The sequence below is a fragment of the Tauraco erythrolophus genome, chromosome 20, assembly GCF_009769465.1.
Source record: "Tauraco erythrolophus isolate bTauEry1 chromosome 20, bTauEry1.pri, whole genome shotgun sequence".
NCBI classification, from domain to species: Eukaryota; Metazoa; Chordata; class Aves; order Musophagiformes; family Musophagidae; genus Tauraco; species Tauraco erythrolophus.
Genome location: NC_141484.1, coordinates 12,778,564 through 12,803,951, shown reverse-complemented (window position 1 = coordinate 12,803,951; position 25,388 = coordinate 12,778,564). Strand labels below are relative to the sequence as shown.

The following is a 25,388-nucleotide window of genomic DNA, read 5'->3' as shown; positions in this document are numbered from 1 at the left end:
TCTGGGCTGCCAGCGCACGTTGCCGGCTCATGTTGAGCTTCTCACCCACCAGCACTCCCAAGTCATTTTCCCCAGGGCTGCTCTCAATCCATTCTCCACCCAGCCTGTACTTGTGCTTGGGATTGCCCCGATCCATGTGCAGGACCTTGCACTTGGCCTTGTTGAACTTCATGAGGTTCTCACAGGCCCATCTCTCCAGCCTGTCAAGGTCCCTCTGGATGGCTCCTTATTGTAGCTGGAACAGTGGGGAAAAGATGGCTTTGTCAGAATAACTCTGGCCGGCTGCCTCCCGGCGTTGGGAGGTGGTTGTACAGCTCCATCACGGCTTCGCTCTTCCCAGCCCCTACAGTTTTAGGGGCACAAATTTGGCACTGCGAAGAGCTGCATCTACCAGGAGCCACGTGTTGCTTCCTTCTGAGCCTCTGTGATCTTAGAAATGCTGGGAAGCAGAGGTTGCTGTGCTCTATGCAAATGCAGAGTGTGAAACTAGGAGCATGAGGTATGTTGGAGTCCAGGATTCCTCCCGCAGCGCTGAGCCCTTCTTCCCGTGCGCAGGATGGGGCTCCTGTTTTGCAGGGTGCCATGGAAAAACCTGAGGAAGAACATACTGGGACTTGGACAGCCTTTGTGCAGAGAAACGCTGTTGGGTGAAGTGGGGGTCCCCAGTCAGAGTGTGCCTGCAAACTGGTGGGTGGTCTTGGGAAGGGATATGTGCAGCCAGCAGCCTGGCAGAGCCAAGTGTCGTGCTGAGCTTTGTCTGTTGTGCTACCAGCTGCCTGGACTCCGCTGAAGGAAGAAGGGTGGTAGAGAAGTATGAAGAAATGATCCAGCTGCTCAACAGGTAAGGCTGTAACTATGTGAAAAAACGTTCTCCTCCTCTAAGCCACCTTCCAGCATGTTTGCCAGCCTGGGAATGTCTCTTTCTAAGCCAGAGGGAATCTTCTGATGAAAGAGGAGGAGGGATCCTCTTGCTATATGCCACAGTCTTTCTGTAACATCTTGAAATCAGAAGTTTGCGTGGGAGGAACGGGGGCTGTGCAGCCTAGCAGAAGCATTGGAACAAGCTTCTGCTGGATGTAGAAGCTGCTGTGGTGGAAAACTTGGGCTGACCAGAAGTCTCAATCCATTTGTGCCCATTTACATTTGTATTTACAGTGGCTGTAACGTGTATATTCCACAGTTTGGAGTGGGATTCATCGCCTCTGACTTAGCATCTTAATGTTTGATGTTAGATCTGAACGGGTTGCGCTGGGCTTTCCCTTGGGAAGAGCCACCTCCCCAGGAAGGAGATGTCTCTGCAGGGCCTGCTCTCCATCAGCGATGACATGTGGCTGCTGGGTTCTGCAGGGCACTTGGAGGGAGCCCTGTTCCTGATTTACCAAAACAAAGGCGGAATAATTATGGTGCAGCCTTTCAGAAGGGAGCAGCCTAAGAGAGGATCCTGGGTGACTTCAGCAGAGATGGTGTTTTCTGGGTGACGTTTCCCAAAGTGCTCAGGTGACAAAGGTGATTCAGAAGAGACTTTGTTGGGTGGCTGGGACAGACCATGGCATGGGAGGTACCAGGACCCTTATTCACCCCTCTGGGCTTCCATCCCCAGTGGTATCACTGAGCTCTTGAAGAGCTGGATTTCCATGAGACTGATGGTCTCTCTGCAGCAACTCTGAGAAGTGAGGACAACCGCGTCCGTCCCCGGCATTTGTGCGGGTTTAGGCGCCCATCCTGCTTAGGCACTTTGGAAATGCCCAGTAGCTGCTTATCTGTTACTTTAGGCTAAATGCTTTCGAAAATCGGTCTCCAAATCTGAATTCTCTGCTGAAAATGGTACTTGAGAGATCTTTGCCCTCCTGACTTGATGCTGTCACTGGTTTTCAGGTGTTTGTCTTCGAAGTCATGTTGTTTCTGGAGATGATATGGATGGGTTTTTCATATTCCTTCATGTTCTTCGGTCCTCAGAAGTGGACTTGGCTTTCATTTGGTTATATGCCTTGGGCTGCTGGTTTGGTGGCTACATGGTGGATGTGGTGTTTTTTTTTTCTGGCAGATATCAGGAGAAGCTCTACGTAGACTGGTCCCAGACAGTCTCTGAAAAATCACTGTACAACCTTACTCAACCGCTCATCCGGCGAGATCCAGAGACCAAACTGATCACAGTCAATTTTGATCCCCAGGTAAAAAACTGCTGCCAGTTACCTTTCCTGCCTGTGGGCATGTGTCCAAGCTGTGCCCCACCGGGTGTGGGAGGTCTGGTGGGATTGGTACTAGGTCCTTTCTGCTGAGGTCCGTGGAATCCCTTCTGTGATAGGTAACATGAATTTACCGTCCTCTTTGTGTGCTCTATCTCCTGGTAAAACCTCAGGATTACAGTTTAAGCAGAGCAAATTCTAATTAAAGCCAGTGGCAGAAAGTCCCTGCGTAGCCAGATGTTTAACTGGTGTCAGCATCTCCAGAACAGATTTGATCCTGGTGTGGGGAGTGTTGGGGCATCATCTACAGCGGTGGGTTCATGTTATCCCATACATGAAATCTGAGCTTCCTGAAAGGGTAGAAAAAGCCCAGGAAGAGTTTTTTGTTCCTCCAATGTTGTGGCTGTTGGACTTCCTTTATTGAGGTGCGTGAGGCTTATGATAGATGTAAGATCTTTCCTCTGTTCCCTAGAGCTCCCCCAAAACCTGTCTCCAGCCCAGGAAGGACTGACCATCCACCTCGCCCAAAGCAGAAGCAGGAGTCTGAGGCAACAGTGTGCAGAGAGGAACCGAAAGCTTTTGGGGCCTGATGGGGGCCAGGGTCTGCCAGCTGTAAAAACCCCGTTTGCTGGGGAGGTGCTGAATCTCAGGGGCTGGGGAAACACCGGCATCGAAAACTTCCCCAGTTCCCTGGGGCACGCTGCTGCTAAAGGAAAGCGTTTAGGTTTTAGAGCTCATTCATTGGCCCTCAGTCAAAGGATTTGTCCATCTCCTTGGAAACTCCGTGCTAAGGTGGGAGCCAAATGGCCCCAGGGGATGTTTTCCACCCTTCACCCTGGTGACAGCGTTTGGACCCTGTGGTGTGCTGAGAATGCCTTTTCTCAGCTCATCTTTGAGTGCTTCTGTGCTGTTCTTCTCAGCTTTCCGTACTGAGGGCTGCCTGATGTCCTCAAGTACCTGCTCAGCAGCCCCTCCATGCCCTCCAGAATAGGTAGGAGTGCCTTATTTTGCCTAAAGAGAGGATGCATTTGCAACTCTTTAGCATGGAAGAGTCTTCCAGAGCTCACCTTCCGTGGAGGAGAGGGAAAGAGGGGAAGCCACTCTTGGCCCCCCATGGTGGGCATGTCCCAGATGTTCCAGTGCAAAGAAGGGAGGGCAGCTTGGTTCTATCCCACTTGCCCTCTCGCTCCCTCAGCCCTCTGGTTTTCCCTTTCCTCCCACCCCATCCTCCTTCATCCGCCTTTCCAGAGTGCCCCTGCACTCTTCTCCACCCCTTCTTTCTTTCCTCCTCTTGTCATCTCATTCTTTGTTACTTCGGTATCGTAGATACTCTGAGTGTGTGATGACTTATCTGCCCGACTTGTGAGGCTCCTGGCCACGCAGACCCCGTGCTTGTGGCTTTACCAGCTTCTGCTCATTCCTGCAGCTTTCCAGTTTTCCTATCGAAAATAGGGGCAGGGAACTGGGACCAGAGGGCATGAACGGGATGGGATCAGAGAGACATTTCTTCCCCACATCTTCACAGGAAGGGATGATGCCATCTGCCAACCCAGGGGAAAGGTGGTTTTTAGGGAGCTGCACTCCCAGCTCAGCTGCAGCCAGGAGTGGTCCTCACCCCTACCATTGCCCATACAGTGTACCAAATTTCTGTCACCCTGTCAGCGTGTGCACTTCCAGGAGCATTTTACTTCTCACCAGCCACTAAACTGAGCAAAGATTTTTAGTCTTAGAGGTGATGTATTGCAGTGGAAGACCTCGCCGCTCCCTTTGTTGCAGGGCTTCATTTGTACTTGGGTTTATAATCTAATAATCCCCCTCAATCCAGTCCCATCACAACTCAAACATGCACTGGCACTGAGTGCTTTTGGTTGGGAGAAGTCTCCAGCAGAAGTCTCTGGTGGAAGGTGGCCGCAGGAGGGTTTGAGTCACTGGGTTTGGGGCCATGGCGTTTTGTTGGTTTTTTTTTTTTGGTGCCAGTCAGCCCAGCAGACCAACAGAACTGGAGCCGTTTTATCTTTCACTTAGATAACTGCTAAGCTCCGCTTGCAGGCATGGTATTGCTGAAAGACTTGATTGATGAGGATGGGTGAGAGGGCCTGAGATCATCCTGGCTTTTAGAGGCTGCAGAGTTTGCTGGCTGGGCAGTTAACAGAGCTGTCTGTCTTTGGCTGGGAGGCAACCCAGAGCCAGATATCAATGGGAGACAGATGGTATGGACTAGGAGGTGTCCAGGCCCTTCTCAGAGCACACTGCTGTGTGAATAAACCAGCAGGAAACCCCTAAGATGCTCAGAATTGATTGGAGAATGTCTGCCAGGTCAATGGGGAGGATTGCCCCATGTTCAGCTCTCTGCCTTGTTTCTCCAGCTGGTTTCGGTGCTGAAGGAGGTGAGCTACCTGTCTGGCAGTCAGCTGGGAACCATCCCACCGACGGCCGCGGAGATCTATGCCTCCAAGGAATCATACCGGCAGATGGTGGCCAACTTGGAGCTGATGGTGAACAGATACAACAAGGTCCTGACGACTGTCCTGGAGGTCGAATACCCTCTGATACAGGAGCAGCTGCGGGATATTGACTTGAAGCTGAAAGAGGCAGAAGAAACGCTGAACTGGAAGATGGAGGGTGAGCTGGCTCTATGTTCAGACGAAAGAGCGCATACTCTTGGGTCTCATCACGTTCCCCCAACTCTGTCCCTGGTTCCCAGCTGCGGTTCCCAGCAGCGCAGGTGACTCTACAGCAGAGCCAGCACTGAGGAGATGAAGGCTCCAGTTGCCTTCTTGCAACTCAGCTTGCCTGCTCCTTCCCACGTTCCCTTGCTCTGCTGGGGTTGTGGAGAGGATCCTGGGATTTCGGGGTGGCGAGGCTGCCCTGTGGGCAGTGCTGCCAAGGAGGTGGCAAGATTTGGGTCTGTAAGAGCTGGCAAGTCCAGGGTTGAAGCGTCGGCTCCCCACTGGTGCTGGCCCCCCCGTGCCAGCCCAAGTGACCCATTGTGTGGCTCATGCCCGTGTCCTCGAGGTACTGCATTCTCACCCACTTGTGGGTGCTGATGCTGGGATGGGCTCGTCCCCGTGAGAGGCAGGGCCACTTCGTTACCCTTTCCTGAAGGATGAAGTACTGCAGCTGGAGGTGGGTTTTGTGGACCGTGGCTTTGGGATGATTTAACCAGTGCTCTCGCTTGATCAGTTTTAACTGTGAAGCACAGCAGAGGAAAACAATTTGTTTCCTCTTGGTGAAAGCAAACTGCTCGCAGGTGGAATGCACATTTCTGTCATCATGCTTGTGACATGAGCAGGAGCAAATGTCCTCCCTTGGGAACATGCAGAGCGGAAGTCCTCACGCTGAAAATCTTTCTCCATTGCACAGTAAAGATGAAGGGATTTTTCCACAGATGAACCCTAAGTTCCCAGCATCTAAACGCAGCCTTTGCTGGTACCGGGGGCTGGCACAGGCCGTCTGTTAGAGCTACAGGTCCCTGCTCCAGTGGTGGTGGCAGGGACACTCAGCCTGGTGTACTCCGGTGGTGGTGGCAGGGACACTCAGCCTGGTGTACTCAGTGGTGGTGGCAGGGACACTCAGCCTGGTGTACTCAGTGGTGGTGGCAGGAACACTCAGCCTGGTGTGCTCCAGTGGTGGTGGCAGGGACACTCAGCCTGGTGTACTCAGTGGTGGTGGCAGGGACACTCAGCCTGGTGTGCTCCAGTGGTGGTGGCAGGGACACTCAGCCTGGTGTACTCAGTGGTGGTGGCAGGAACACTCAGCCTGGTGTGCTCCAGTGGTGGTGGCAGGGACACTCAGCCTGGTGTACTCAGTGGTGGTGGCAGGGACACTCAGCCTGGTGTACGCATCCTCCCCGTGCTGCTCTCTCCGGTAGCAGTCAGTGGGAGATCAAACCTGGATAGAGGGAAGTGGGAACCGTTGGACACCCCCACAGTGCTGGTACTCCTGGCAGAAGGCAGAGGCTGTGGCTGCCGTACCGTGGCTTGTTGGGGTAGGAGGGAGCTGGAAGTGGCTCTGCTGTGTGACATGGTCTTTTGCATTAATGATGGGTGAGAAACACGTCAGACCAAGGGGAAAAAGTCAGAGGCTGGCACAAGGGCTTGGCCCAGCAGCTCTGAAAACCAGTAGTCAATCATCTCGTTTTTCACCAGGTGTCTGGGATCACATCTCCACAGTGACGGATGCCGTCCGCGACCTTGAGCGGAGAACACAGAAAGCCAAAACCAACATTGAGGAGATCCAGACCACGGTGCGATCGTGGGTGTCGCCCGTATTCGAGAGGAAAGATTGCAAAAGGGAATCGCTGCTGAGCCTGGAGGACTGCCAGGAGCGTCTGGAAAAGCGTTACAGCCTGGTCAGAGAGTCAGGGCAGAGGATTCATTCGCTGCTGAAGGTGAGGAGGGACCTTCCCCGGGGGTTCGTTGGCTCTTCATGGGCTCTGTGTGTCTCTGCTCCGGTGAAAGCATCCGGAGCTGTTTCACCTTAAAATTAACTCCCTTAACTCGTTTGAGAAAGTCCTGCGCAGTGTTAATTAAGGCTGGCTTTGATGAGGGAGCTGAGCCGGAGCGGGGAGCAGCCGCTGGAGCCGCCGCTGGAGCCCTGCCAAGGGCCGCTCCAGCCCCGGCTGTCGGGAGCCGCTAGATGGGAGTCGTGCATCGGGCTCGGGCGTCCTGCTCCGAGCAGAGATCCCCCGAAACGCCAACCTGGCAGTGGAGAGGCAGCTGGCTGCAGCTGGCCTTTCCATTTCACACTCTACGGGAGCAGGAGGTGATGCTGAGGGACCAGAGAAAAGCTGCTGTCCGGAACCTCCGGGCTTTTGCCGGAGCTGAGAGTCCTCTTCGCAGACCGGGAGGAAGGCCGGAGCTCTGCCTGGAGCGAGGTGTTACTCATGTCAGGGACAGCACCTTGTCCTGGAGGGAGATAGATTTTAGATCCAGCCTTCTCCTGAGGGTCACCATCTGGCATTGGACTCTGGAAAGAACTGGCTGACCCCCTCTGGGACACTGAGCTCTGGCTGCTCACCTTGCCGTGCTGTCTGCAGTCAGCCCTGGCCTCTAACCCGCTGCTCTGCACGCTGAAGCCGTGGGAAGGATCTCACCGTGCCCATGCTGTTCTGCTGCCACAGCTGTAATGGGCTCAGCCACCTTCAGCTACTGCCCAAAAGACCAGGGCACATTCTAGGTTGGCCAAGGAAAATACGGGGTTGTGGTCATGGAAGGAGGGCTGGCCCCACTGGGGTGGTGACACCACCAATGCTTCTCACAGAGGCAGGACCAACTGCAAAGCAGCATGAAAGTCCAGGGGAAGGAAAGGCACCATGGCCCAAAATGGGGTGTCCCCATGCCTTTGTCCTGCTGTGCTGGTCAAGCCTGGAGGCGCAGCAGCAGAGGGGCCAAGAGCTGGTCTGCTGGGCTTGCCTCGGTTGTTCAAGTCTTCCTAGGGCCAGGTGACTCTTGTCTTGCACAGGGAGGGTTTGGGTAAGTGCACCAATGGCAAAGGCTAGATGTTGGTGTTCATTGTCCTTCTTTCACCAGGATGAGGCCTCTGGAGTGAAGGCTTGGTAAAACACCAGTAACAAGGGGATATGACAAAATACAATGGATGTGGTGAAAAGCAGGTGGTGCTTTCAGATGGATATTCCTCCAGAATTAATTCCTGTGAAGTTCCTCTTTCTCTCATGTCAGCAAAACATGACTGGAGTGAGCCTGCAAAGGGCCAGAGCGCTGGCTTGCTCTGTTGAGAGTTCAAGCACCCAACTACGATGCGAGAGGTTGGGGAGCAGCACCTTTGGCTTGGCTCAAGCCCAGCTGGCAGTGCTGCTCTATGTCATGTGGGCCAAGGTGCCACATCAGTGCTGGGAATGGCATCCTCTCCTGTGCCCGGGACACGAAATGCTGCCAACGTTGACCGTGCCCCAGCAGCAGACAGTGTGGGCTGATTTCTGCTGGTGGACCTTATTTTTTTTGAGACTGTGCCCATATCAAGAGCCCCTGGCAGGCTTAGGAGAAGGAGCACTTGGAGGGCACAGCAAGGCTGTGGGGACAGGATCAGAGCAGAGCCTGGGAGGCTGCTGGGAGGTGCAGGGAGTGGGTACACAGCCTGGCTTTGTGTGGATGGAAAAAGGAAATCCAGGAAGGATGGGTCCCTGCTGTGACCCAGAAAACCCCAAATTTCTTGACTGGCAGCTTTGCCTGGAGGAAGGGAACACAAGAAGCTGAGGAAGGAGGTTGTTAGCGAATCCTTTGTCTTTCGATCTCAATCTTTATCTGTTTTTACATGGTTTATTTAAAAATTCTTTCTTGAATTTAAAAGTTCTCTGATCTTGAGATGACTATTTGTAGGGCAGAAGTGTAAGTGGTCCACCTTGAAGGCCTCATCCGCTCAAGGTAACACTATACAGGCCACCAGGGCTGGGTCTTCATGCATTGGGATGAGCCTTTGAGACCCCTGAGTGCTCCCTGTCCCAGGTTTACAAAGCAGCCTCGAGCCCTGCAGCCTTGGAGAAGAGGGAGGAGAACACATCCCAGAGCTGCTAAGCCTCTTCTGCACTCCATTTTCACCTTGCAATTATTTTGAGTTGTTTCAGATGAGGAAGCAGCCTTTGACAAGAGGAGCAAATCTTGGAGCAGCAACATCCATCCGTCTGGTTTCCCATCCCTCCATGAGACTGGTACCCATGTGCTCACTGGCATCAGTCCTTAGCTGTGGGCAGCTCTCTTGTAGGACAGACTCAGCCTCTCTATATCTGAAGGTGTCTCTTTCTTCCAGGAAAACCAGAGCCTCTTACTTGCAGACCCAGCATCTGACATCTGGAAGGCGTATGTGGATTATGTGGATGAGATAGTCCTGGATGGATTCTTCACTGCCATTGAGTGCTCACTCAAGTACCTCCTGGAAAACACAGGTGACTGCTGGTTCCTCTGCCCTGGTCACGACGGCTGCTTCAGTCTCACCAAAGGGAGGTTTCTGTTTTGTGCTCTCCTCATGCCTAAGTGTTGCTCTCTTCTTCCTGGCTTTCTGCTGTGCCTCTGGCACTACCTACAGCAAGGGTTGTGGGGACATCCATACTGGGTGGGTGACTCCATCCCCCAGTCACTGGAGCAAAGCATTGCTCAGGGGGAGGGATAGGAATGACTATGAATCATTTGCAGGGGTTAATGAACAGACAAAATTGAGTTGTCATCCCAAGTCTGTGCTTGGGCATCAGCCATCTCCTGCCCTCCCATGCACAAAGCATCAAGGTGACACAATCTTTTGTTTGTGGAGAGTCTCAAGAACTGGTTCTACTGATGAAAAGCATGAAAGAAAAGCCTCAGTCCCCGAACATTAGTCTGGGGAAGAGACGAGATGGGTTCAGGAGTCACTAACTCAGACCTCCTGCCTAAGGCTGCCAGGGAAGTCCACTCACTCTGCTGAGAGCAGCTTGTGTCCAGCTAAAGCACGTCTCCAGGAATGCTTCCCTCCTGGACGTGGAGACACACTGGGTTGGAGAATTGCATCCATTTCTTCACCATCTTGCTAAAAACATGCACATAATTACGCATTTGCATTTGGCTTCAGTTTCCGGTCGCTGGCGTTTTTTTATGCCTTTCTCCACTAAATTAAAGAGCCTCTTGGTTCTTGTTGTTTTTCTCCTCTGCAAGTACTTATGTGCTGTAATTGTTCAGCTCTCAGACTCCCTTTTGATTAGCTAAAGAGCCTGCTCTCTGTAAGGCTTTCCTCCACCGCATTTTTTCCGGTCCTTGAATCACTCGTGTCTCATCTGTTCTTCAGCATCTCCTGTGGGTACCAGAACATCAGCTAGTTTGCCAGCATCTTCTCCGTGACGTGTGCAGACACGTCACTGGACCCAGCGAGTGGGTGTCTGGGATCACACCTGCCTGGTGTCCCTATGTGTGCATCTTGTGATGGGATGTTAGTGGTGGCTCAAGATCACTTTTCTCCCCTTGAAAAAGATCTTCGCATCTCTGTTCTTCCCTACCAGATCCCAAGGCAGGGCTCGCTCCCCTGTTTGAGGTGCAGCTGGATTTGGTGATCCCAGATTTGATATTTCATCCCTCCTTGGACCCTGGCACAAATGATGGCTTCTATGACATGGTGGAAAGTCTTCTAAATGACATCTACCGGATCTCATCGCTGGTGCCCAGGCTGGCTGAACACAGTGGCTTCCTCCACTACCAGGTGGGTGGCTGTGGAGCTCCCTCCTGCTGTGTGACAGTGCAGAGGTGCCATGCTGCTCCTGAATGACTGCCTTCTCCTCTTCTCTTCTCTCCTAGGCTGACATGGAGGACATGGCTGACCTGGCCGACATGCGCCGTGACCTGATGGGACGTGTGCAGGCTGTGATGACGGCCTGCTGCGATTACCGCAGTGCTTTCGACCACTACTCCTACCTCTACGGGGACGACAGGAAGGAGTTCTGCCGCCAGTTCCTCCTCTACGGGCACATCCTCACCGCTGCAGAAATAGAGGCTCATGCGGAGGACGGAGTCCCTGAGACACCTCCCACGCTGCAGCAGTTCAGAGAGCAGATCGACTCCTACGAGAAGATCTATGAAGAAGTGAATCGCATCGAGCCCATCAGCATCTTCCAGAGCTGGATGAAAGTTGATGCTCGGCCTTTCAAGGCTTCCTTGCTGAATGTGATTAAAAGGTGGAGCTTGGTGTTCAAGCAGCATCTCGTGGACCATGTCACACACAGGTAAGAGCTGTTCCTGCCCCCTGTCCCCAGGACCTGTGCTGACCAAAGCGGGTTTCTCTTGTCTTGGCTGGACTTTATCCTTTCACACTGATAACCAATGGGATCATACAGGAGCAAGAGAAGGCGGCCCATGCTGTGTGCCAGCTCCATCGCATCCCCTGTATCTTCCATCCCCTGATCTCTGGTGGGAACTGGTATGATTGAGTGTGTAAAGTGGAAACTGTTAATGGACTTGGTACCATTGACATCCCATGAGCTGGTGCTCCTGGGACCTGCTGTGTGCCATTAGATAGGACGTCTGTTTGTCTGCTCGTCCTGATCCAGCTAAACTCACCTCTGCCAGGGCTCTGCGCTGACTTGGTTGAATTTGAAATTAGCCATCAGTAAAGCTGCGTTAATGCCATGAGGTGCCTACTCCATTTCTAAATGCAGGTAGCTTCAAGGTTACAAAAAGGAGGAGCTGGGGATGTCAGCTCTGAATTAACATGTGTTCCCTGCGCCGCGTACCGCTCGGCTGCCAGGTCTGCGCGGGACGATGTGGCAGTATCTGAGTGGTCCCAACCGCAGGATGTCACAGGGCTTGGACGCTTACACAGAAGCGTTCACGGACACGCGTAGAGTAGTGAAGGCTGCGGGGGGTGGTGGATGACATGGCCTCCTGGGTCCTTTTCAGCTCCGTGATTCTGTTAAGTAATTTCTGTGCAAAGAGGTTTTTGCACAACGTAGAACAGGTATTTAGGAGCTCTTACTAAGAGTCCCTGACTCTGCAGTTTAGGCATTATTAGGTGAAGTATTTAAGGATACGTTTTGGCCCAGCAGCATCTGCAGAATTTAAGTGGGCACTTAAAAAGTAAGTGTTTTGAGAAGAGAATGGCTGTGCTGGAAAGGACCAGGGATCCAGGAGCCCATCGTGCCTCTGCCGGCAGTGCCCAGTAGCTGGGGAGATTAGAGCAGGGTGAGCAGGTAGGGAAACTTCCCCCAAATCCTCTCCTTGTCTCTAATGATTTACGGCTCAAGGACTTTGAGAGACAGGCCCGTGCCTTTGTATTTAAAGACCTGGATGGAATATTTTTCTCCTACAAATATTTGGTTGCTTTTCTGAACTGCTGTGAATTTTTGTTACCTGCATCCTCCTGCAGCACGGAGTCATCCTGTGAAATGGGGCAGTGGGTGAAGAAGAAGTATCCCTGTTTGTTGCAGCTTTACGACCGGCCAGATTCATTTGGGGACCCTGAATTCTTGTATTGCAAGAGATGGGACGAAAACTGTCCTTTTAAACTCTCTCTCCCCAGACCACTCCTGAGCTCACAGGTCTCTGCTATATTCCTTCCCATATACCTTTTCTCCAACCTGAGAAGTCCCAACCAATTTACCTGTTCCTTGCAGGAAGCTGTACCACATCTGTGGGTCCCGTTGAGCATCAGGTAGAGCATTTAGGTTAGATATAAGAAAGAAATTCTTTACATTGAGGGTGGTGAGGTACTGGAACAGGTTGCCCAGAGAAGTTGTGGCTGCCCCATACCTGGCAGTGTTCAAGGCCAGGCTGGATGAGGCTTTGGGCAACCTGGTGTAGTGGAGGATTTCCCTGCCCATGGCAGGGGGGTTGGAACTAGATGATCTTTGAGGTTCCTTCCAACCCAAACCATTCTGTGATTCTATTCTATTCTATCAGCTGTGGTTCTGATGCCCTCAGCGTGTTGCCATGCAATGGGCAGGGTTAGCCAGGCCTTTCCCTGTCCATGCCAGGCCAGCTGCCAGCCATAAGGTGGAGAATTATTTCAGGAAGAAGTGCTCTCATTTTGTGCTTTCCTGCTTTGTGTTATACAGCTTGGCTGACCTGGACGAGTTCATAAAAACTGCCGATAGAGGCTTGAGCAAAAAGGTTGAAAAAGGCGACTATGATGGCTTGGTGGAGACCATGGGTCATCTCCTGGCTGTTAAAGAAAGGCAGAGTGTCACTGATGCCATGTTTGAGCCCCTGAAGCAGACCATCGAGCTGCTGAAGACGTACGAGCAACAGCTGCCAGAGGAAGTCCATAAGCAGCTGGAGGTGGGTGGAAACTCGCGACGGACACACCGATTTGCCGAGTAGCAGATGTCCAAGAGCGTGTGAGCTTAAGAGCGTTGCAGGAATATTTGAGACCTCGCTCCCCGTCATTAGAGGGCCTCAGTGGATAGTGCTTTGCTATTGCAGGATGTGCCTTAATAGCTCTAAATTTTGGAGTTACATTGAGATTTTTCTTTTAAAGCAGAGATTAAGCCTTTTGTTATGTATGAAAAACACCGAATTGCCTGCTCCAACTCCCAGCGATTACTCTTGAAAAAAATTAATGCATTTTCAAATACATCTGTTAATTAGGTTGAATTATAATTATTTTTAAATAAGCCAGTTCTTGGCAACTGTGGAGATGGGAAGGATAACGTTGGCAGAGGAGTTGCCTTCTCATAGGACTTCAGTCCTCCACTGGGTCTGTAACACCAAATCTGCTTGACCCAGATGACGTCACTGGGAGCAGGTTCTGAAAGTATTTTGGCACCTTTCCACATCTAGCTCTGATGAATCAGTTTTCTCTTGGAAAAGAAAGAAAGGGGGACTATGAGATGGAGGTTAGTAAAGATTGCGAGGGACCCAGCCGTTCTCGGGGAACAGGAGATGAGCACTGGCAAGAGCCAAGGTGTTACAGCGAAGAAGCGTGTGGCTACGTGCTGATGGATACCCTGTGGGCAGAGGGGTCTGTGTAGGACACAAGGTTTAAGGCAGGACCTCTTGGGGAGATGTTCCTGCCTTATGCACCTGTGCAGCAAAGGCGTCAGTTCTCTGCTGCAGGCTTGGCTGGGAGCTGAGTAGAGTTAGCAATTCCTTGGTTTTCTGTTTGTGCAACTGTGATCCACGGATGATTAGGTCACCAAATCCGGAATATTTAAGGGTTCTAAGGATCTGTAGGTTCCCACAGACTCTCTGAAAACCAGGAGAGCTGCATTATGTGGATGCTTTGGCTGCTGCAACAGCTTCAGCCCAGTATAAAACATGGGGCTGCGGGGACCTGACTGCTGATTCCTCTGCCCAAGAGATGCTTGTTTGGTGCTTGTTTGTGCAAGTATGTTCAAACAACTGATTTATTTTTCCGATAGAAGAAAGGAGGGGATGCAGGGCAACCATTCAGATGCAGAGGATAACAAAACAGGCTTGGTCTTTCTGACAAGTGACAGCAACATGTTGTGTCGTTGAATGATTTATTCACTCCTGTATACAGTGGGAAAACCAGAAATAAGTTCCTCTAGGTTCTGCTCCCTCCATGGTAGTGGAGATGGATGGCGTCTGGGCTGAGGACATGGCCTGAGAAGCCTAGTGAGAAGAAATAAAATCCTTTTCTGAAGAGAATTCCAGGTACAGAGGGTGAACTGCCAGCAGTACTGCGCGCTTGCAGGTTGGATGCAGAGCTGAGAAAGAAACTAGTCTTATTTAGTACTAATATTAATACACAGGCTGGAGGGATTTACCCCAGAGAGCTCTCTGGAAGTCCTTCTGGTATAACATCATCTTCTGCTCGAAGAGCCGGCAGGCAATTTCCCAGGCTCCGTTTCTTAGTTAGCTCTGGGAAGCCGGATGATCTGACGAGTTTGCACCCACAGCCCATCCTCCTGCCCTCAGGTGCTCCCAGCAGGGTCTGGGTCCCACTGGGCTCGGTGTGAGGGTCACTGCTCTCTCCTGAGCACTGAGCCTTCCTGGCAGCCCAGGATCTACTCTGCGACCCTTCTTCTGGAGTTATTGAACATGCTTTTACAGTCAGAGCAGCCAGTTACAAGGTCTCAGTCTTCATTAGTCTTCAAAATTGCGAATAACTGGTAAGTTTTATCCCAAATTGCATGTTTAGCCTTCGAATCTCGACAAAGCTTCCTTACAGTTTTAGACACGGAATCTGTTGCTTTTCTTGTTCTGTGATTATCCATAAACGGATCAGATGCGTCTTCAAATATCAAATATCAAATATCAAATGCTGCCTACCAGCATCGGAATTGTGCTTGCAGGAGCTGCCAGAAAAATGGAACAATATCAAGAAGCTGGCAATAGCTGTGAAGCAGCATGTGGCTCCGCTGCAGGCGAGCGAGATGACGGTTCTGCGCAAGAGCTGCGCGGCGTTCGATGTGGAGCAGCACAGGTTCAGGGAGCGGTTTCGGAAAGAAGCGCCCTTCAGGTACGGACAAATTACAGCATCACAGCAGCCCCGAGGGGGGGGGAAAAAAAGCCGTATGGGGTTATCTCTGAGTGCCCTGAGGATGTGTGCTGTAGCCCTTGCATGCGTTTCCTACCTTCTCACAGTGTTGTCTCTGGTATGTCTGGGGTGTTTTGTCCCCAGGAACACTGTCCAGCTTGGCAGCAGACTCAATTTGGATGCTGAGTGCATGATATCACTGTAAGGTGGGATCAGTAGTGCCATGTGTCTGTACCATCAATGCGTACTATGGGCGTTTCATCTCTGCTCTGTCTCTCAGAGGCACTGTTTGTTTTATGTTTGCTTTAGAAGTTGTTACAATATCACTTATGAAGAATAAACACTTCTTTCTAGGTTTGACACCGAAAAGCCTTATCAGCTGCTGGATGCAAAGCACATTGAGATTAAACAAATGGAGTCAGCCATGACCTCGATTTATGAATCAGCTGGTCTGTTTGAAGTCACGGTGCCAGATTATAAACAACTGAAGCAGTGCAGAAAGGAGCTGTATCTTCTCAAAGAGCTCTGGGATATGATCTCACTTGTGGACACTAGCCTTGATGACTGGCAGACCACCAAATGGGTGGATATTAATGTGGAAAACATGGATCTGGAGTGTAAAAAGTTTGCAAGAGAGATTCGGAATTTGGATAAAGAAATGAGAGCGTGGGATGCTTTCACCGGGCTGGACAGCAAGGTGAAGAACATGCTGACAGCCCTGAAAGCTGTTGCTGAACTTCAAAATCCTGCCATTAGAGAAAGACACTGGAATCAACTGATGCAGATGACGGGCGTGAGGTTTACGATGGACTCGGACACCACGCTGGCTGACCTCCTGAAGCTCAACCTGCACAAGTTTGAGGATGAGGTTCGTGGCATTGTGGACAAAGCAGTGCGAGAAATGAGTATGGAGAAGGTCTTGAAGGAGCTAAAAATGACTTGGAGCACCATGGAGTTTCAGTATGAGCCTCATCCCAGGACGAACATTCCATTGCTGAAGTCAGATGAGGAACTCGTTGAAACTTTAGAAGACAACCAGGTGCAGCTGCAGAATTTGATGACATCCAAATACATTGCTTTCTTCTTGGAGGAAGTGTCTGCGTGGCAGAGGAAGCTGTCCATCGCCGACTCCGTCATTTCTCTCTGGTTTGAAGTGCAGCGTACGTGGTGTCACTTGGAGAGCATATTCATGGGCTCAGAAGATATCCGGGCACAGCTTCCCAAGGTATGAAACGCCGAATCCTATTTTTCCTGTTTGGAACATGTTGAGGAAGAGCCTCCGTTATACAAAATAGGGTTGTCTTTAGTGCCAAGTTCCCCAAAGCAAGGCTTTTCTCCTGCCGGTTTGCTTTTCTGGAGGCTCCCTTAGTGCTGTAGGAGTTTCCCTACTCTGCCCCAGGACGGTTTCGTGCTGTAGGTTGTCCCTGAGCCACGCTGCGAAGCTGCTTTTCACCCCTCCACAGCAAACGCAGGGTCCCCAGAGACCGAGCGCGAGGCTGTGAGCTTCCTGCAGTGTCGCAGGCGTATTCCTGCTTTTCCTCAGAGGGGAAGGGACTGGGATCATTCCTCAAGCATTGCAAATCATCAAATCAGAGCTGGACTAAGCAGCTTTGGCAGCATTCCCTTCCCTGCCTTCAGCACCGGTGCAGGGGAAGAGCGGCTGTTCTTGCACTCCTGGTTCGGAAAATGGAACGGAGCTGTCACTGGTGACCTCCTCGGGGGTGTCTTTGAGTTCAGCTTCCAGCCTTATTCCAGATTCCCTTGATTATCAAGAAAAATCTTCCAAGCTGGTTCCTGGCCCTGCTGGATCGCTCTCTCCCGTGCTGAGGAACCTGCCTTTCGCTCGCCGTGAACGCAGTTGGCTGCGTCACCGCTATCCCCATCCACGTGCAGCGTCACCGGCGGCGCTGCCGGGGACCGACACGTCAGAGGGGGTGTGCACATCCCGGTGACACCAGGACAATACACTAGCCTGTCTCCATACCCTCACTCTGGTCTGCTTGGACTGTTCCTCCCTCTACTATCTAACAGTATGGATGAAACCACATCGTGATTTAAATCTGCATCCTGCTGGGCAGCTGTCTGCCTCTCCTCTGGCGGGTGGCACCAACCATCAGCCTCTTCCCTTCCCTGGAAGAAGGGACGAAGCTCAAAAGCTCAAAGCCTCCGGAGGTTGAACCTCCTTGGGATGCATCCAGGCTGGGGGAGGATGTGCTGGCAGGGCATGGGACGCTCATCTGAAGCTGGGCATGTGGCTTGTGTGTGGGGAGGGCTGGACCCTCTGGCTGGAGCCTTGCTGCTGGGGCTGAACACAAGCTAACGTGGAAGTGTCACCAGCCTGGAGCACTTTTATTCCGTGTCCTGGCTCACTCAGGAGGCCTGATCTGGGAAAAAGGGAGGAGCAGAGACATTTTGAACATAGCTTGATTTATTCTTCACTGTTTAGCTCCAGAAGTTCAGGGTCTTTGTTAGGTTAGTGTGCTCCTCTGCTGCTGACATGGGGTTTCCATGGCCTTACTCAAGGCAAGGAAGGGCTCTCCTCTGCAAGTGTCATCATACCCATTTCAGGGATGAGCACTGGGATTCCTACGCTGTAGCAGGAGGGGAAAAGTGAACTCACATGAAGTCTGTAGCTTTGCCCCCGTATAGGAGCATCTCCTGCTGCTGTGGTCAGCGAAGCTTGGTATTTCATCTGGACATGCGAAAGGAAGAGTTATGAGGAGATATTCGAAGAGGAATTCAATCCCATGAAAATGGTTGGTCCTAAGTGTTGGCTTCTGCATGGATCACTTTATCCACAACCCTTTTGGAATACAGTGACAAGATGGCCAGTGCCCAATTGGAGACTTGTTTCAGGCATGTGGGTGGAAGAGCCCTTCTGAGATGGTGGAGAGATCCCTCTCTGCACTGGACAGCAGGTTTTCTGCAGAGAGTTTTTCCCCTCAACCCAAAGACAGCACTCTGAGGATGAGATCTTTTAACACAAAATTAGTATTTTACTGTAAACGTGTTCTTTGTGTTGCTTTTTAGGACTCCAAACGCTTTGAAGGGATTGATATAGATTTTAAAGAACTGGCCTATGAGGCTCAGAAAACTCCAAATGTAGTTGAGGCCACCAATAAACCAAATTTATCCCAACAACTGGAGGACATTCAGAGTAGGTAGGTAGAACTTCAGTTCCAGGATTTTGTCAGAAACTGGGATCAACTCTAGTAGTTTGTTTAAGCTGTGCTCCGAGGCTTTCTTCCTAGACTGTGCATTCTTTGCATTCACAAGTCGCAGCATTTCTGATCTTTCTCCAGTCTTTTTATTCGTGATCCATCACCCCGAAGCCCCCGAAGCGGAGTCTGACTTTGTGTACATGCAAACTCTCATTCTGAATACTGATTTGCCCACATGCAAAGCTGGGCATTCAGCTGGTTTTAATACCGTATGGCCTCGCTGCCACCCCAAATGCAATGTCTTAAATATCTGTTCAGCAGTCCAGGCAGGGATATCTGCAGCAGAGTGGAGCCCATGTTCTTTAATGTATGAAATCAGCCCGGTGTGTTTACCCTTCACACGTGGTATAACCAGACTCCCGGAGCAGGACCTTAGTGTCCTGAGATGGAGACACTTCTCAACATATGAGCTAGTCTACCTGGAACACGAGTGAAAATTGATGAGAGCTGTTGTGTCAGTAATAACTATCCATTTAAAATCAAGATTTTGTTTTATTTTTGAATCAGAGAAGGGCAGTGTTGCTCACAGAGGGTTTTATGAGCTTCGTAAGCTCAGCAGCAGTTCAGCGTGTAAACACTGGGAGATTCATTTTCGATCGGAGCAAACAAGTTTCCTTTCAGGCTTTGCAAACACCAAAAGTTGAGTAGGTTTGAATCAGACTTTGAAATGCGGCTCATTAGAATAAAAGCAGTTATGGAAACTTTCATCCCAGTGTGAAATCAACTGCGGCAGTTAAGAGCTTGTCTAAAGCAGTCGGTCAGACTGCAGACTCTCTCCAGCCTCTTCTTCCACCTGTGCTGCTGCTTTTTTATGAGGCTTCTCTGACTCTCAGGCTGTTTGACCCTTGGGACTCGAGAGAAATCTCTGAGTTACTGTGTGCTTTGTTGATCTGTTTGGAAAATGCTGGAGAGGACCAGCCTACAGGCTCAGCTCACGACTGGCATTTCCCCGCAGTAGGAGAGAAGCTGCTTGATAACCTAAACTGTGGCGTGAAACATGGAAAGATATTTATCCACCTGTCCTGGGCTCTGTTCATCTGCTTTGTCTCCCCAGGTTGTCTCTGTGCGAGAAGGCTTTGGCTGAATATTTGGACACAAAGAGGTTGGCCTTTCCCAGATTTTACTTCATTTCTTCTGCAGATTTATTGGATATTCTTTCCAACGGCACCAACCCACAGCTGGTAAGCCTTGTACTGCATCACCTTTGCATTTTCCAGCTGTCAGTAATGTCATGGTGGATGCTGTCTTGGGACTCTCCCGTAGCTTATCCTTTCTTGAGTGCTTTTTCTCCCACCCTCGCTTGGATTAATAATAACTCTTTCACAGCTGGCCCTCAGCTGACATCTTTGAAGGGCAACATGAGCACTGTGTGTTGTCTGATCTAACCCTGGCGATGCTTGCAAATGGTTCTGAAAGCACTGCACCAAGTAGAGCTGCGTTTTTAATGCTGTAAAAACAGTGCATTTGTTTCTGATGGGATACAGTGAGGCTGGAGGAAACCATCTTTCTTGAGGATCTCGGCCAAACTTGTTGCTGACCTTGGCTACCCAACCTGGGATGCCACCAAACAGCATCTGCTGTTGAAAGACCCACAGACTGGGCATTCACATGTGGAAGTTTTTACGACTGATGGCTTGCAGCGGTCCCTTTTTTAGGTAGAAGAGTCAGTTGCTAGTCAGACACTTCTTCCTTCCCCATGCAAAGGCCTTTAGGATGTCCTCATTATAGGTGGAGAGAAGAATGCAACCTGAGAGAGATAAGACAGCTGGTAGTCAGACAGTGGCTATGGCCAAGGCAAGCAAGCAGATCTCTTGGGTTGCCATCCATCCCTGCACAGCTCAGGAGCCAGGCTGGGAATGTGACCCCCTGCACTGGGCAGCTTCACTATCTGACCGAGGAGGCTTCTCCTCTCCAGGCTGGCTTTCTGAGGATGGTGCCTGAATGCCAGGTGTGAGGAAATCACTCCAAATATACCATTCCTCCTGTTGACTTTGGTGGATTGCTGGATCATCCTGTGGAGGAACCTGTAGTAACCTTCCTGTTTTAGGTAATGGCCTCACTGTGCTCTTTCCCCATTCCCCAGAGGACTGAAGACACCACCTGTACCCTGGTGGGCAGAGTTCAGAAGAGTCAGTCCCAAGTAGTTCTGCAGATGTTTTTCCATACAAAGCATAGCAGAGTTAGGGTTAATTAGTGGTGCTACAGGAGTTGCTGCAGGAAACCTCAATCACTTTGCCTGGCAGTGCTGTGCTCTGTCTGTCCTTGTTTAGGATGCAGTGACAGGATACGGGGCAACGGCCTTAAACTGAAAGAGGGGAGATTTCAATGAAATGTAAGGAAGAAATTCTTCCCTCTGAGGGTGGTGAGGCACTGGAACAGGTTGCCCAGAGAAGTTGTGGCTGCTCCATCCCTGGAAGTGTTCAAGGCCAGGTTGGATGAGGCTTTGGGCAACCTGGTGTAGTGGAAGGTGTCCCTGCCCATGGCAGGGGGGTGGAACTAGATGATCTTTCAGGTCCCTTCCAATCCAAACCATTCCATGATTTTATGATTTATCCTGAGCTTGGTATGTAAAACCAATCAAAATGTTCACAGCAAATGGGAAGTGTTGGATAAGGACAAATTCCTTATTCCCTCTTTCAGCAGTGAGTAATCTCACCTTCTTTAAGCTTTTCACCGTTTCAGCATTCATGTGAGCACCTGAATGGAACAGGTTTGCACCTGCATTTGGAAATGCTGCTGTTTGCCACTTGTATCTGTTTCTGCTGCTGGGTGATTTCAGCCTGCAGAGTATCATAAATACATAGTTGATTGATACTTAAGACGGAGAGAAAAAACCACAGGAAGCAAAGAAAAGATGCTGTGTCGAAATGCTCCGTGGAGTAAGAAGAAATTCCTGGTGTTTTCTGTTATTCAAAACTATTTGCAGTAAAATCAAAGTAAGTGTCAAGTAGGATCATACATGGATACACTCTCAGCCACTGTCGTTTCAAAGTCTGATAGTTCCTAGAGGAGGATGAAATACACAATGATACTGTCCCCTTGAACTGGGCATTGAACTTGTGCAGATTCAGGCGTGTTCAGGGCTCCTGGCAGGACTGCACCAAGTGCTGGAGTATTTCTGAAGCCCTGCAGAATGTCCAAGGTCTGGGAGTAGACAGTGGGGATTTGTGAGCAGAAACTTCTCAACCTAAGAAAACATTCCTATGGTTTATTTAAGATTTGAAAGGAGATACATTTATCTGGGAGGAAGCTGGGTGCCCTTTTGCTTCTTAGAGGTACTTAGCACCTTGCAGGATTTGGCCCTGCTCGAATGTGCGTAAGAAGAGTACTGGGCTGTGTCGACCTGCAGGACAGCTTGTGAGAAGGAGCGCTGTCATCCTGTGCAAGGCAGTGAGTCAGAATTAAACGGCCAAGTCCACCCGCCTGTCTCTGAAAGCATGGGAGCAGCAGGCATCACGAGCTGCCCTCGTTTCTCATTCCACCCATGGGAGTCTGTCCGTTTCCCTGTCTCTGGCTGTCATTGAGAGAGGCAACTCCTGTCTGGAACCGCTTTGTGAGCTGACCCTTTCTGTGGGAACACCAGTCGTGGGAGAAGCTCACCTTTGTTGGAGGTGGCATGTGACATGCACAGTGATTTAGTCGTTATGCAGTGATTTAGTGTTATGCAGTGATCTAGAAGAAGCGTTGGTGACCCGCTCAGCTCCCAGGGGACAGGTGCCGATGCTGAGAGCCTGCAGCAGTGGTGCTGGCTTCTCCCTGTTGGCTTTTCAAACTCAATCAGGTGTGGACAGGACTGAGTTATTCTCTTCCATCTAGTCTTGAAAAGAGAAGACTTCGGGGGGACCTAATAGCTGCCTTCCAATACCTGAAGGGAACCTACAAGAAGGCTGGGGAGGGACTTTTTACAAGAGTGTCCACTGATAGGACAAGGAGAAATGGGTTTAAGTTGAAGGAGAACAGACTTAGTTTAGATCTTAGGAAGAAATTCTTCAGTATGAGGGTGGTAAGACTTTGGAATAAATTGCCCGGAGAAGTTGTGGATGCCCCCTCCCTGGAGGTGTTCAAGGCCAGGTTGGATGGAGCCTTGAGTAGCCTGGTCTAGTTGAGAGGCGTCCCAGCCCATGACAGAGAGGTTGGATTAGATGATCTCTGAGGTCCCTTCCAGCCTGTGCCATTCTATGATTCTATGACTCTATAGTCTAGAAGAACACTTTGGGTCAAGATAGGGGTTTTGTAGAAGGTCTGAGTGACTGAGCTGTTTATCATGAGTCTTGCGCCGAAATAAAGGTCTTTCTTCTCCATGGAGGAGAGTTCAGGATTTTTCATTGGCACAGAATTGATTTCTGGAAGTGAAAATACAGGAAGGTTCATAGTGAAGAAAACTCCACAGTGTGCTGAGAATAGGATGAGGTGGAGCAATGGCTAGAGACCTCTCATCACTACATGTAGGGAAATGGGATGAGGAGGTCACACAATGTTTGAACGTTTTACGCGCTTTTGTCTTGTATGGGGGATTTCCCAATGGGGAAATATGATTTATTAAGGCATGTCTATTTTCTAAATGATGTAGAAATAGGTTGAAGTAGTGGGAGAGTCAGCAAGAGGCTTGCGTTGGCAGTTTCCTAGCCATGTATGAGAACACATGGTGCTACCAAGATGTCCAAGATCATGCTTTGTGAACATGATTGTGCCTGTGACATGTATGGTGGTCTCCATTCTGCTTGTTCTGTCTGTATTTATACAATTCCTTTTGCAGGTGCAACGCCACCTTTCCAAACTCTTTGACAACTTGGCCAAGATGAAATTCCAGCTGGACTCTGAGCAAAAGCCAACCAAGGTTGGCCTGGGAATGTACAGTAGAGAGGAGGAATACGTCAGGTTCAGTGAACCTTGTGACTGCAGTGGGCAGGTGAGAGAGAAGACATTGTCAAAATTATCCCGTTGAGTCTGTTCTCCTGCCTGTTGTGTAGGTGTCTGTCACCAAGACGTCGTAGAGCTTCACTATTCCTTTATGCATGAGAAAAATTATACATCACCTCTTCCAGCCTAACTCCTCCTCACACCACAGTCCGTGGTTGCACTGTGGATAGGTCCTTACTAAGGTGGGGCATGGGTGTCACGGTGTCACAGTCCCTGATGGAAGAAAGGACTGTGGCTTCTTTCTAACTATTTTTTTTATTTGAATTCTTCTAAGACTTTCTGAAGGTTAATCTTGCAGATTGTTGCAAATATCCTCAGTAAGGGAGGTGATGCAGACTGAAAATAGACTAAGCTATCCCATAGTACTTCTGCATGGGTATCTTTTGAAAGAGAAAGCTTTTTTTCCTGTTTTCCAAATCTTCCTTCCTTCATAGGATAAGTTGAAGTATGAAATTGAAGAATCAAACTACTGTTCAGCTTATCTGTCCCTGTAGTTGCACCTTTCTCCATGGACTATTACAGGAAGTTCAAGTACATGGTACTGGGGGCTGAGCTCCCCGGCGATGGCGTTTGCTTGCGTTTGAACTGTCTTCTCAGTGAGGGCCCTGCCTGTGAAATACTAAATTCAGCAGGAATTGTGTTCCCAAGCTCGGCAGCAGCTTTATCCCGCTGCTGACAGGTTGCACCCAAGTCCTGTGAGTGATTCTGTCACGGCCTGGAGGTGGAACGCACCAAACCAAATTACTCGTCAGAGGAGTTCACTTTGGTTTCTCCTACAGCTAGAAGTTCAAGAAAAATCTGCCTTGCATTCTTGGTGTCTGGAAATAGATGCTAATCCTGCAGTACCGGAATCGGTGAAATCCACCCAGTCCGAAGGAGGCTGTGAGGCTTGTTTAACTCCAGAGTTGAGATGACTGTCCTATTCTCCACCTTCACTGATTGCTAAAGGCTGAATGTGCCGCTGTGATTTAATCTCTTCTCCAGGTTGAGATCTGGCTGAACCACGTACTAGAGAGCATGAGGGCTACTGTGAGAGATGAGATGACGGAAGCCGTCATGGCTTACGAGGAGAAGCCAAGGGAACAATGGCTCTTTGACTACCCTGCCCAGGTATCTTCTAGTGCTCCTCATCTCCGCTCAGACTAACGTGTGGCAAAGACAGCGCTTGGCTTCCCCTGCAGTCCTGCCCTTCCCTTCGTTTAGCAATGGCCTCTACCTGTGGATGGGGACTTTTCCAGTGTCCAGGAGGGAGAAAGGATGAGTTGTCCTTTGTCCTGGGAATCTCCTCATGGAGTTTCCAGGCTGAACTCCATGCTCTGACTGGGACTCCAGGGGGGGCTACGCTTTTGGTTGGGTTACAGAACTCAGGGCTTGGGCAGAGCCTGGTGCACCCCGTGGGTCACGAGAAGGCTGTACACCCAGAGGAGCGAGAGGTGCAGCAGGACAACAAGGTGGTGAGGGCTAATGAGAGAAAAGAGCCCCTGAGAGGCACCTCTGACAACCTTGTGGTCTCCAGCTCTTCCTCCTCTGCTGTGTCAGGCATGTGAAAGGTGCTAATTTACTAATAAGTAGCTGCTAAATATATCTACTACTGATATGATGTTTTAAATGAATGTCACGGGGCAGATCCCTCTTGTCCTGCCTGCTATGACTACTGTATGAAAATATGCTTAATTTCATGTCACGGGTACTTCATCCTTGCTCTCCCTGTGGATCAGACACTCTTGAATGTAAGGAAGCTCTGGTGTTTTCTCTGATACTGAGCCAGCCCGTTTCCCTAGGTGGCTCTTTCCTGCACCCAGATCTGGTGGACAACCGAGGTTGGGATTGCCTTTGCCAGGGTGGAGGAAGGCTATGAGAACGCGATGAAGGAATATCACAAGAAGCAAGTGACCCAGCTGAACACCCTTGTTACCATGCTGATTGGGCAGCTCTCCAAGGGTGACAGGCAGAAGATCATGACCATATGCACCATCGACGTGCATGCTCGGGATGTGGTGGCAAAGATGATAGCGCAGAAGGTTTGTGTTCACAGCTCAGCGTGGTCTTGTGTGGGGCGTTGGAGCGGGGCTTGCAGGAGCGATAGGCCAACCTCAATCATCGAGGTTGCTGCCTGTCTTAGTGGGAGAAACACAACTAGATTTACTTC

General features: G+C 50.4%; 1 protein-coding gene across 2 annotated transcripts in view; it reads left to right on the top strand.

Moving 5' to 3' along the window:
- The window catches only part of DNAH9 (dynein axonemal heavy chain 9), a 204,986-nt gene that overhangs the window by 12,628 nt on the left and 166,970 nt on the right, over window positions 1-25,388 (top strand). For both annotated transcript variants that reach the window (XM_086624181.1, XM_086624182.1), the window contains exons 8-22: window positions 773-841; window positions 2,045-2,171; window positions 4,553-4,808; window positions 6,335-6,576; window positions 8,952-9,087; window positions 10,168-10,364; window positions 10,460-10,884; window positions 12,712-12,934; window positions 14,914-15,080; window positions 15,453-16,323; window positions 18,129-18,259; window positions 19,374-19,500; window positions 23,076-23,228; window positions 24,224-24,349; window positions 25,021-25,260. In XM_086624181.1, coding sequence (XP_086480307.1) covers window positions 773-841; window positions 2,045-2,171; window positions 4,553-4,808; window positions 6,335-6,576; window positions 8,952-9,087; window positions 10,168-10,364; window positions 10,460-10,884; window positions 12,712-12,934; window positions 14,914-15,080; window positions 15,453-16,323; window positions 18,129-18,259; window positions 19,374-19,500; window positions 23,076-23,228; window positions 24,224-24,349; window positions 25,021-25,260 — 3,490 coding nt within the window. The remainder of the gene's footprint in view (window positions 1-772; window positions 842-2,044; window positions 2,172-4,552; window positions 4,809-6,334; window positions 6,577-8,951; window positions 9,088-10,167; window positions 10,365-10,459; window positions 10,885-12,711; window positions 12,935-14,913; window positions 15,081-15,452; window positions 16,324-18,128; window positions 18,260-19,373; window positions 19,501-23,075; window positions 23,229-24,223; window positions 24,350-25,020; window positions 25,261-25,388) is intronic.